The 12,979-nt window shown below is 35.4% G+C and overlaps 1 protein-coding gene across 1 annotated transcript; it reads right to left on the bottom strand.

Moving 5' to 3' along the window:
• Window positions 1-11,166: 11,166 nt before the first annotated feature.
• LOC121412441 lies at window positions 11,167-12,716 on the bottom strand. The gene is made up of 2 exons (XM_041605252.1): window positions 12,676-12,716; window positions 11,167-12,129 (listed from the first exon to the last, which is right to left on the bottom strand). Exon 2 carries the CDS (start codon window positions 12,085-12,087, stop codon window positions 11,167-11,169), a length of 921 nt encoding a protein of 306 aa, XP_041461186.1. The 5' UTR covers window positions 12,088-12,129; window positions 12,676-12,716.
• Between the last annotated feature and the right edge of the window lie 263 nt (window positions 12,717-12,979).

The raw sequence follows: 12,979 nt of genomic DNA, 5'->3' as shown, positions 1-12,979 counted from the left end.
AGCTCATATGTCAAATCTGATATCATATACTACTAAATGAAAAAAATAATATATCAAGCAAATTTGATAATTGAAAATGTTAAATGTACTAACATATCGAGTATGTTTATTGTGCATGAGTCCTACCGCATGAATAAAATATTGACAATGCACGTTATAAAGAAGTTTATTGGTGTCATTTATATATAATGTGAACAGCAAATGATGTCCATTTCATTTTTTTCAGGAAAGGGGAAGTCAAATTAATCCTTACCAGATTAATATTTTCAATGACGGGGTAATTATCGATCAATTTTCTGTATGTTTGATTTGTCAAGAATTACATGTATATAGCTTATACATTTCTTCAATCTTAAATTTCATCTTTATCCTTTATTTCTAAATATGCAAAGTAGGCTACAGCTATAAGTTGATTTATTTATTTTAAACTATTTGGTTCTTTATGCTTTTGATAAGTGGAAGTAACGCTGCCAGTGTTTGTGCTGGTGGTCGTGGTGGTGGAGGTGTGCTGTTTCCCCCTCGATTTCTTGTTATCATTCTCGACATTATCCATGGCATCTTTACCATCATCCCTATCGTCATCATCATCAGTTAGATTACAGGAAATTTGACGCATATTGTTGATGCAAAATGTCTTAAAGTCGAAACAAATATTTTAATAAAAATTATGTATTTTAATGGCAATAAGTCAATGGAAGGTGTTGGGGAAAGAGACAGAGGAATTTTAATCTTGATCTCAACGGAGAGAAAAGCTATTGTTTGTATCGGAACCTTTGAAAGTATTCAATTGTCAAATCAAAAGACGCGCGCGTGGCCCGATTTCTATAAACATCCTGTGCTAAATTGCTTTCCTCGATAATAGGTCAGGAGGGAGCGCGGATTAGACATTCCTCATGAAAGGGAGTCTGGGCATCTATTGTTTATGACTTGGTGGAATGAACAATAAAATGTAGTCGCTATCAGACAGGTTGCTACTTTGGTCGAACATTATTCTTTTTAATGCCGAACAGATATAATGAATATTTCACCCCCATCATGAAATGTCCACAGAGTGAATTTTACCTGTTTTATCTATCGTTCTTTCACTGTTCAGCTACGATTTTATATCAAATAGTGATCCCATTGGGTTTCCTGGCATGTCGACGAAGACCGTTGCCTTTTTTTCAAACCGCTTGCTATGTATGCTCACTCGCTGAATGAAATGAAGCTTACAGTTTGATAATAATCAATTATTCAAAGGCAAAATATGCAATGAGGCCCTTTTCTTGTCTCAGATTGTCATTATATTTTCATATTTATATTGCATTATATTTTTCACAAGAAAAAGAATATCCAGCATCTATTGTCCATTTCTTGGCATGTACGAGATGCATAGTTGGCTTAGATTAATATCCTTTCATAGATGAGGCTACAAAGATCAGATATGATCATATTTGAAAATATTTATTCCAGAAATCTTTATATCCTTTCCTATACAAATCATCTTTATTTCATAACAAAATATACAATTTACCCAGGTCCTTTGCCGGATATAGTGGGGCAAAGTCCGCTTCACTGGCAATATGCAGGAATTTGGAGTGTATATATACATACACATATATATATATATATATATATATATATATATATATATATATATATATAAACCGTAGCTCATTATGTGTTTGTTTGATATCAATGTACCTATATGGCATATAGGTACATTAATATAAAACAAACACATAATGAGCTACGTGCAGTACATAAGAAATCGTAGTATGGGGAGATGTGTAACTATAAAATGAATGAATTATGTGGACAGATGTCACGGGAAGAGAAAGTAAAATAAAAGTGAAAAAAAAACCCGAGATGAAAAAGAAAGGAGAGAGAGTCCAGAGATTACGAGAGATGGATGGATAGATAGATAGAGATGTGAGATCAATTACGTAATAATGATAATGAATATTATGCTAGAATTATGTTTTGTAATAAATACATTTAATTTTGTATTCAACCTGGGTCATCACAAAAAAAGGGCTAAGAATCAACATAAACATTTCCACCTGACCTCACATTTTTTTAGGCGGGGGTTCAGACCAGAAATACAGAACAAATAGGCTTATTTTCATTTTGAAAATTTGTATTGATTTTTAGTTTGTAACTGATCTGCATTTCCTCTTCTTGATTCACGAAAAAAAAATCTAGTTCTGTGTACTTTGCCAAGAACGCTCACATAATTTTGTGGGATTTTACACCCCAAACCTGTTATACCCCTTTCATAAACCTAATTATGCGGCTAATTATATAGCAGCATAATTTGGTCGTAAAATCGGAAGAGGACCAGAGTTATCCACATTATTTTTATGCTGCAATTATCGGCATAATAGCAGCATCGGGACCAGATTTTGACTTTATGAACGCATTTCGAAACTAAGGCGGGTAATTGCCATGGAGCGATCACAAGGTCACCCTTTTCAAACGCAACCGCGTCCGGCGGGGGGGGGGGGGTGCGGTTTCCATGACGATTATCCTCCTTTTTCAGGACGGGCGCTCGTAAAAATAATGCGGATTATTTTCGGGGTTTATGAACGCAATTTTTATTGAATTATCCGCATAGGTTTATGAAAGGGGTATTAGTGTATTGAATCTGTCCGATCCCTCTTTATCTATATTTAAATACATCATCTTTAGTTTTCTATATTTTGTCTCCTTGTGACTGGCAATAACTATGTTACAGTACGAAAGCCCGTATGTACGACGAATAGACCCTGACAAAATATGACCAAACTTTACACTGATTCATGATCGAACGATAGTTGACTGGGTCGCAAATGTTTGTTGGCGACACTGGATAGAAATCGCCTACATTATCCAAAACAGTATATAGTTGAGTGCATCGCACACCACAAATCGTATCCAGGTTACGATTTTTCGAAACCATGTTTTGCATTACGACAATATTGACAAGAATTGAAATGACATAAAAATTTACTCTGCACTAATAATTTTGTTGCGGAATACCGCGCATTCTAAAAAGATTACCGGGTCTTGTTTTGAAGACTACACGAATGTAAGGGTACGGTCGGCTGCACTGTGAAGATACATGGCTCTAATATATTATTGTGTGTGTTTGCGTGGGGATCGCAGCTGTGCTGTGATTGGTCACTTGATCGACGACAATGCCCTTTTTTGGAAAAGGACGGTTTCAATTGTGTGTGTATAAACCCTCTCGTATTTCAGAGGAAATAACTTGAATATCAAAATAGTATTTCATTCAAAAGATCATTATTTTTCATATTTTTGTTTGTTCAGTTACATCAATAGATACGTCATTTGAAAGGGTAAACATTGAACTTTCATTTTATATTCTTAATTTCTTGGTATCTCTACAATTCCTTGGGTTATTTACTCTTTGAAATGTTCATGAAATCATAATTTTCTAGGTTTTACTTATTGAAAAAAACGATGTAAAATATTTCATCTTTTCTCAATTTTTCCAAACGCAGATTTGAAAGGTCATAACATGATCATAAAGTCCATGAACCATGCATCATTTCATGTGTAGAAGTTTTCATTATACAACGTACGGGTAAAGAGTTATTACCGTTTTAAAATCAGTCTTTGCTTACGTTTCGGTCAATTTAGGATTCCTCGAATATCCCTGGCACTAGAGGGGTATTGGACCTGGCATAGTAAAACATTGGCTCCCCGTAAAACAGCGTTTAATGTTCAAGATTTTGTTGTTAACTTTCCACTGTGTTCATGGCTCATCTCCCCAGTACCTTATTTCACTGATCAACAGTTTTACCCCTTCAAGATCCTTACGTTTCTCCTTTTCCAATTCTCTTGTTACCCCCAAAGTTTCCAAAACCTGGGGTGAAAGATCATTTGTTTAGTCATCCTCTATGTTATGGAATAGCCTCCCTCAAAACATCAAACAGTGCTTGACCTCTTAAACTTTCAAACATTACCTCAAAACATTTCTGTTTAATTCTTCTTAATTTCTTTTATAATTTCCCTAAAAAGCGCCTTGAGCACTCTACAGAGTGGATTTGGCGCGATATAAGTCTAATTATTATTATTATTATCATTGTTTGTACTGTGTTGTACTGTATAAAGAAGCATCCATTGTCGATAGGGTCACCAGGGGGTCATTTCATACAAAAAATACAACTATTTTAACTTTGACATCATTCTACCATGGTAATCTTGATTGTGACGGGCTACTGAGACCTGAACATTACCATCTATGATGGTAGTTATTATCATGGCACATTTACAGTATGAAACAGATTACAGAATAGCTTGGATCCTTGAAATCAATTTAATAAAGCAGTGAAAAAATTACTTATTGTTCACAGCATCACTGTCTGCGTTCTTTTTTCTTGACAAAAAACAAGACTGTATTGTGCCTGATTTTATTGACATTTCACGTGATTGTCATATACAATTTCCATATTTCATTCTCTCCAAAGGTGAATCAATTTACCACTGTCAATTTCATTCTTAAACAAAGGTGTTTTTATGTATTTTTTACAAACAAGTTTCAACACACTATTCAACTTCTAAGCATAAGGACTTTATAGTCAATTACAAAGTGTACAACAGTTATAAAGTGATAAAATACAATTTCATTAAAATGGAAAAGTAAATTTAAGCATGGACCTACTGCAAGTACTAGAAGATCTATGGTTTGATCAAGGTACAAATAAATAAGTTTTTGGCTGTCATTACTTAAAAGAAAAAGTTCACCCTTATGAAACTCATCAAAGAACATGAGAGTTATGAGTTTTTTTTTAGTTTTCATTTTGTGATGAAATATGTGAGCAGCTTGATCCCAATAAATCGTGCAAACTAAATTCCATAAATTGAATTTGATGAATATAAAACATTCTTTTCAAAGAATCTGGTATGAACTATGAAACAATGTATCTAATGATGATTATCAAGGTCAAAGATCATTGAGAATCAATAAAAACCATAATGGGGGAATCAATATTGAAATCTTCACCAAGGTTAAGTTTTTGAAATGTCATCGTAACTTATAAATTATATGGATCTCGCTTATGAATAGACATAAGAGCAATTAAGTATCCCTGAACCACCTAGTTGTGAGTTTCAGGTCAAATGATCAAGGTCAAAAGTCACAAGGTCATTAAATTTTGGCCGTGTTGGGGGTATTTGTTGAATTGGCATCATTGCTTAGAAAGATTATGGAACTACACAATCAAACATAGACATAAGGTTAATCAAGTACATGTATGTTTTGCACACGTCTCAGGTCACATGATTATGGTCATAGGTCATGTTGGGTCAATGGACATAGTATTTTATCATCTGTGTTTTCTTATGTAAATAAGTATTCAATAGTTGTTTTCAAAGTCAGCACTGTTGCTATATAGTTCTAATTGTGTAATGTAAGTGAGACTGCCAGTGTCACATGAAAATAACTATACTTTGCAAATTCACTCATCAAAGATAAACAAAAAAACTAACAGACTCAAAAGATCTATGTTCTATCACCAATACTGATGTATTTAATTATTCATAAGTCTTGTCTTGCTATCCTTTTCTTCTCAATACACCAGATTACAAACAAACATCAATCCAAAGTTTGTTTTACTATTCTTCTATGACTTTATAATATACCAGAGTACAAACCTAAAAAAAATATATAACAATAAACTGATTTATGAAATGAACCTTTTTTAAACTTGAAAAACGAACCGCATTATAACTCTCACAAACTAAGATGGATTTATAGTCTCTCAAAATGACACCGCTCAAAATCGTTCCAAATGTTTCATAGTTGTGTCACTCTCTCAATTGATCAAATGTCATACGTCACCGCTTGAAGATTTGACGTTGAGAATCCTTTATGTAGTTAAGACGAAGCTGTGTCGTGATGATCGTACATGACTCCTGAGTGCTGAGTTTACTGGTAGTTGGATCAGAGTTGGATGGGGTGTGTCTCCTGCCCCAGACTACGTGCCATCGTTGGTGCTCTTTATAAATGCTTGAGAAAATTCATCGTAATGAAGAATTTGCCTGTCATTACAATTGCAGGTCTTTCCTTTTGCCTTGAAATCACTTGAAAATAAACTCTTGAAATTAATAACTCATGTAGAGAAACTCATGTCGAAAAAAAGTCAAAGAGGCCCTTGGAAAAGGTACCTGTCTCCTCTATAGGCTAGGTGTGTCTGTCTCAAAAATCCTTACTACTTGCCCAGTGCAAGGAGCATGATTAAATTTAATTTGTATTTAACCACCTGGATATTTCCTTCAAACAATGCCCATCCTGGGCTGAATAAAACTAAGAATTTACTTTGAAAAGCCTTTCCTCGGCTGAAAGAAATGAGGTATGTATTCAAACTAGCTCCAATATTGTAGACAAACCACTTTCACACTATAAAGATTAACCTTGGTCACACCTAGTGCACACATGTCATAATGTGAAGACCCTTTCACACTCGAAATTTAATCTCTTCTTTATCTCCTATTACTCATCTTCACACACACCCCTATACAACACCACACGATGGCACTTCTACTTTCCTCCTGTATCCATAGAAACAAAATAAGTGAATACAATCTCACTTCCACTGTGACACCAGATGAGTTCCACTTGTTCTATTCACGTCCTTTCAATATTGTATTTCTTTTGTGGCTGTAAAGATTATTTTTGAAAGACAGAATTGAAGGATTTAGACTTGGAAGTCTTCCTGTTGAGGAAGTGTTTGCAGGTTTTCATTCAGCGACATATTTTAGCAACACTACAGTTATGAAGATATTTTTTGCTCTAACAGCTGTCATCCAAGAGATATAATTTTCTAGGTCTTTAAAAGAAGAGCTACATGTATTTGGTCTAGAATGATAGTGCCTGTATACTGTACAATAATAGCTTCTTGATTTTTCCCACAAACTGAAGATTCTACTATACAATGCATCCCACAAATAAGGAAGCCTGTTTTTCAGAGATAGATTTCATAATTATTAAACTTTATTTTACCATGAATTTGATACTTCTGGTAAGAGTGGAACCTTATCTTTAATTTGAGACCAACAGCTTAATAGGAAATCATTCACGCATGGCAGATAATAAAGAATAAACATCGAGGCCTATTATAAATGATTTGCTATGAAACTTTCATGTGAATCTGAATCCACTCTCTTTTCAGGGATCAGTGAGAGAAACTTAACAAAGAATACAAAAGAAATGCTAATGAGCCAATCGTCGAATAAGCACGGTTGTCGTATCATGAACCAATCTTGTCAAATTTTTCTGCGAAATTTGATTTTGACATTAAAATTTAAAACTCTCATGCTCATTAATGTGTGAAGTGTTATTAGGTATCAAAATTTAGAAGAATAATTGAATTGTATGTTGATGTAAATGAAATATCATAATTAGTTTGCCTAAAATATAAAAAAATGATGGAATCCCAGTTTCTTTTTTACTGTGATGCACTGTATAGGGTAAAAACAGATTTATCCCTGTGTATGTAATGTTTTGTCCTTCGCCTCAAATCGGGAAATTCATGATTGTACCGTTTCATGATAAGTATCAGGGAGTAGCATCTATTTTGGTTTAATGCTTGGTGCAAATTCACAAAAATAAATCTGCCTCATGACATACATCTTCTTCACAATTACCGTAGACTTTATGATGTCAGATGTTTATCAATGTGTTCATTGATCTTATCTTGTTTGCTGCCATCTGTTGGGTATGCATCATCATCATAATGCAGTTGAGTGCAATAACTAATAAAAGAAGCAAATGATCCTTTATAAATGGGGAATCAGGCACATGTTGCAGAGAGAGTTGCAATCAATCGAAACTCTAAATATGTGCAACTTGATATTCAACCAATCAACAGCGCGCATTTGGGACTTGTGATTGATTTTTTGACTTGCGTGTATATGCAACTCTTTATGCAACGGACCCCAGTACTGTCAAAGTTCATGCCATGTACATACAATTTTAACACACTGCTATAAAGAAGTAGAACAAAGGTTTGTAAATGACCACAAGCATTGATTTAGTGAAACAAAAGAAGGAAATTTTGGAATTATTTCCTTTTTCTTTTTCACTTCTTCGATTCCTTTGTTCTATTGTAAATTCTTTCTATCTTTCTATTTTCCTTTCTTTCTTTCTTTCTTTCTTTCTTTCTTTCTTTCTTTCTTTCTTTCTTTCTTTCTTTCTTTCTTTCTTTCTTTCTTCCTTCCTTCCTTCCTTCCTTCCTTCCTTCCTTCCTTCCTTCCTTCCTTCCTTCCTTCCTTTCTCTTCCTTCCTTCCTTCCTTCCTTCCTTCCTTCCTTCCTTCCTTCCTTCCTTCCCTATTGTCTGTATTTTTTCTCTTTCTTTTTTTTTCCTTTCTTTTTTTCCCTTTCTTTTTCTTTCTTCATTTAAAAAAAATCTCTTTACTCCTTTCCTGTATTTGAAGCGGCTTGTAGAGCAGGGAGGTTAACCCTACTACGTAATGGCTTGCACACTATTTCCTTATTAGCTGGCTACCTGTACAGTGAAGCTAGTCTGCAGCCTGCACAGACCCTGATTGAAATTAGATAAACAAGTGGGTCGCCATGCAACGACTAGCACTTATATGTTTGCAGTTTCAATTCACACAAGGTTTTTATTTTTCACTTATTCAATTCCTTTCTTTCTTTCTTTCTTTCTTTCTTTCTTTCTTTCTTTCTTTCTTTCTTTCGTTCGTTCGTTCGTTCTTTCTTTCTTTCTTTCTTTCTTTCTTTCTTTCTTTCTTTGCTTGCTTCCTTGCTTCCTTCCTTCCTTCCTTCCTGTGGTAGTGAATTCCACAGGGCTGGTCCGGCATGAGCAAAGGCTCGATCGCCCCAGGATTTATTAGTCTGCTATGCAGATTCTGAATGGTTCGTGAGGTGGGTTGCGAAGCAAACCAGCCTGAAAGGGCGAGCGAAGCGAGCAGCCTCAGTAGACCTAGTCTGCTATGCAGACTCGTTGAATCAGCTGAGGTACACACACTGCAGATGTGGGTCTACATTTGTAGACTAAGGATATATAGAGAGTGGAATATGTAAGAGGCTAGATTTTTGCACTCTATTGCCTCATTAGCTGGCTGCCTTGCAGCGAAGCTAGTCTGCAGCCTGCACAGACCCTGATTGAAATTTGATCAACAAGTGGGTCTCCATGCAAAGACTACCACATATATGCTTGCTGTTTCAATTCACACTTGTAAGGATTTCATTTTTCACTTCTTCGATTCTTTCTTTCTTTCTTTCATTTCTTTCTTTCATTTCTTTCTTTCTTTCCCTATTTCTTTTCTTCCTTTCTCCTTCCTTCCTTTCTTCTCTATTTTCTGTATTTTTTCTCTTTTTTTTCTTTCCTTTCTCTAAAAACCTCTTTACTACTTTCCTGTATTTGAGGCGTCTTGTAAATCAGGGAGCTTAACCCTACTACATAATGGTTTTGCACTCTATTGCATTATTAGCTGGCTACCTTTACAGTGAAGCTAGTCTGCAGCCTGCACAGACCCTGATTGAAATTTGATCAACAAGTAGGTCTCCATGCAAAGACTAGCACATATATGCTTGCTGTTTCAATTCACACTTGTAAGGATTTCATTTTTCACTTCTTTGATTCTTTATTTCTTTCTCGCTTTCTTTCTTTCTTTCTTTCTTTCTTTCTTTCTTTCTTTCTTTCTTTCTTTCTTTCTTTCTTTCTTTCTTTCTTTCTTTCTTTCTTTCTTTCTTTCTTTCTTTCTTTCTTTCTTTCATTTCTTTCTTTCTTTCTTTCTTTCATTTCTTTCTTTCTTCATTTCTTTCTTTCTTTCCCTCTTTCTTTTCTTCCTTTCTTCTTCCTTCCTTCCTTTCTTCCTTCCTTCTCTATTTTCTGTATTTTTTCTCTTTTTTTTCTTTCCTTTCTCTAAAAACCTCTTTACTACTTTCCTGTATTTGAGGCGTCTTGTAAAGCAGGGAGCTTAACCCTACTACGTAATGGTTTTGCACTCTATTGCCTTAATAGCGGGCTACCTTTACAGTGAAGCTAGTCTGCAGCCTGCACAGACCCTGATTTAAACTTTGATCAACAAGTGGGTCTCACTGCAAAGACTAGCACATATATGTTTGCTGTTTGAATTCACACAAGGTATATAGGCTGCACATTCAGACCAACTTGAGGGAAGGGTTTTCACAGCAGACTACAGTGAAGCAGGGATTGCGACTAAATTTCCCTTTGAGGTCATACTTTTATTGAACAGCATCTCCATCCCTCTCTATCGCCATGGATACCATGTTAACATTACTCCATAGCCAATTCAAAATTGATGATTTTTCTTGCCATTGGATGGTAATGTTACCTGCACATAGGTATTGTAGTGGACTAGGTTTCTTATTGGATGTCACTCGTTGATCTGAATTATTTTATTGGTTTGAATTGAATTTATTGGCAACCGCAATGCTAAATTTGTCTTCCACCATGGGTCAAATGTTTATAGGGATTTACAAACACAATTGGAATTTGAGCATATAAACAAACCAGATACCGCCATGGCTACATACCAACCCAGATGTGTGAAAAACCCAGTTTTGAGGTGAGAATAATCTACATTAATCCTGATATTCATTATTTTGAGATTAATAAAAATTAAGAACATCTCACTCCCTTAATATGCAAATATTGTCTGTGAACTATTTTATGCAGTGTAACAAAACCTTGCACAAAATAATTAGATGATTGATACATGTACACCTCTCTTTAAAGGACAAGTCTACCCCAACAAAAAGTTGATATGAAAACAGGAGAAAAATCCAACAATCAAAACATTGAAAATTTCATCAAAATCGGATGTAAAATAAGAAAGTTATGACATTTCAAAGTTTCACTTAATTTCACAAATTTTCTGGGGTGGATTGGACCCTTAAGAATGTCAAATAATCCAGCCCTCTTATCAGTCAAAAGTTAGGTCATGTATATGACCATGCCTGCAAAACAACAAACTAAGGTGGTTACCAAGGGCAACAGGCATAGATAACAAAAGTATGCTCGTGGCCTCTAGTAAAGGACACCCATATTAAGTTGCTACATATATGTACATCACCAACCATGTATCTGAATTCCAATATTGTGAAAACAATGTCTATGCAGAGCAATCCACCATAATGGCTTTTCAAGAACTTTGCAATATCGATTATTCAGAACTCTTTCAAAAGAAAATTATACTGAGGATACGGAAGTGAAGTGTCCTCTGCCTTTGCTATCAGAAACATACTTTTTCGGTTCTTTCATGTAAACCCTGAAATGGTATGTCATTCCGAATGGGTACATTATGACGAGGACAAATAGAATCCCACACATAAAACCAATAACTGCCCTGTTTTCAGTCAGCCAGCCCTCTGGGTAAAGAATGTCAGTTTCCAATGGGACATCGGTTGTTGTAGGCACCCTCGTCATGTTCCCAGGTTCATGTCTTGTTACGTTCTGCGGTGGGAGGTTGGATGTGGTAGCTTGTACTCTTTGAGGAGTGAACCATGTGAACTGATTACAGTTTCCTGATGTAAAGACAAAGGCACTGTTCTCTGTGCAGCAGCCAATTGAAGTGTCCTCAAGTGAAAATCTGTACCTAGCAGCAATGATCACAGAACCTTTGTCCTGTTGGATACCCTGTATCTTCTCACTCCCTTGGTAACAGCTTATGATCCCATCCCGAGGATACCCTGGCGTAGCATTGCAGGAGAGGGTATCATTGAGAACGGCACACTCTAGATCCGATGGTGGGAAGATCACCTGCAAGTCAATGTTCTCCTCCATGAAAGAGTCAGTTGCAGGATTGATGCGCAGGGAATATGTCCCAGCATCTGATCTATCTGCATTCTGTATGGTAAGATTGACACTGATAGTGTTCCCAGATAAGGATTCCAGAATATCCATTCTGCCTAGCTGTTCTTCAGGAAGCGCCCCTTCTGCAGGAGAGCCATTGTCAAAGATGGTTACCTCATTGAAGAGGATAGTGTATACACTGGTTTCATCCATTGTCTCTTGAAACACCAAGGTGATAGAATCATCCTCATAGACCTCAGCAGAGAGGATTGATTGAGAGGCTTGTAGAACAAGTAATAGAGTATATAGCATCCTCATTTTGAAGTCTTGGTTGCTCAATCTGTTGACACTTGAACAGGACTGTCCAGAAAGAAAATAAGTATTAAAATGTCATTAAATTATTGTGATTATCATGATTATGGGCAATTCCATAAAATATGTACATCTTACTCCATGTACGTGTAAGTGAGACCTTCATATTTTCTGTCTCTGATTTCTGGTTCTTATGGCAGTCTGCAATGCTTTCAAATGACCATAACTTGGTCAGTTTAGGAAGTGAGAATTAAGAAAAAAAAATTGGTCGAACGTACATAAAGGTTGATTTTTTAATACAGAATTGTCAATATGCACCAATTGATATTATTTGCTTTGAAACAAATAAAATTAATACAAAAATCTAAGGGAAACTTATTTCTTGGGCTTCATTGAATTTGCAGTCAGATTTATATTTGAATACAATGGGATATTCTTACAGAACTCATTGTATAAATCACTACAAAAACAGCATCATTGGAAAAAAAAAACTGTAGGCCTATACAAAATATCTTTAAAATCTAGATCTTCAAGGAATTCTGAAAAATGATTCTCACTACTGGAAGTTTATATAATTTTTGTTAAAAATCTTACCTCTTATTCACGGAGCACCGTGGATGACAAAAGACACAGGCTAATGTATATTAGAAGATATATCCATTGTATTCTGCTACTGAAGTAATATTCTTGAACTTTGTGTTTGAATGAAACACAATTCTCTTGCTATTAGCCGGAGGAGCCTGAACTTTGATTTGGCTCTATTTGAGTAGAGTGTATGAAAAATATTGGATTATATTCAAAGCGATGATAAAGTTCAGGTTTGAGGGAGGTTTCTCTGGGTACACAAAATGCCCTTGTCTTTTTGTTTGCTTGCAAAGTCTTAGCCAATCAGAGAGGT

The sequence above is a fragment of the Lytechinus variegatus genome, chromosome 4, assembly GCF_018143015.1.
Source record: "Lytechinus variegatus isolate NC3 chromosome 4, Lvar_3.0, whole genome shotgun sequence".
Lineage (NCBI taxonomy): Eukaryota > Metazoa > Echinodermata > Echinoidea > Temnopleuroida > Toxopneustidae > Lytechinus > Lytechinus variegatus.
Note: the sequence above shows the minus strand (reverse complement) of the source record. Positions and strands in the feature narration are given on the sequence as shown.

Excerpts from the sequence above, each read along its gene's own strand:
- LOC121412441 (XM_041605252.1), bottom strand. The coding sequence starts at position 12,087 with ATGAGGATGCTATATACTCTATTACTTGTTCTACAAGCCTCTCAATCA.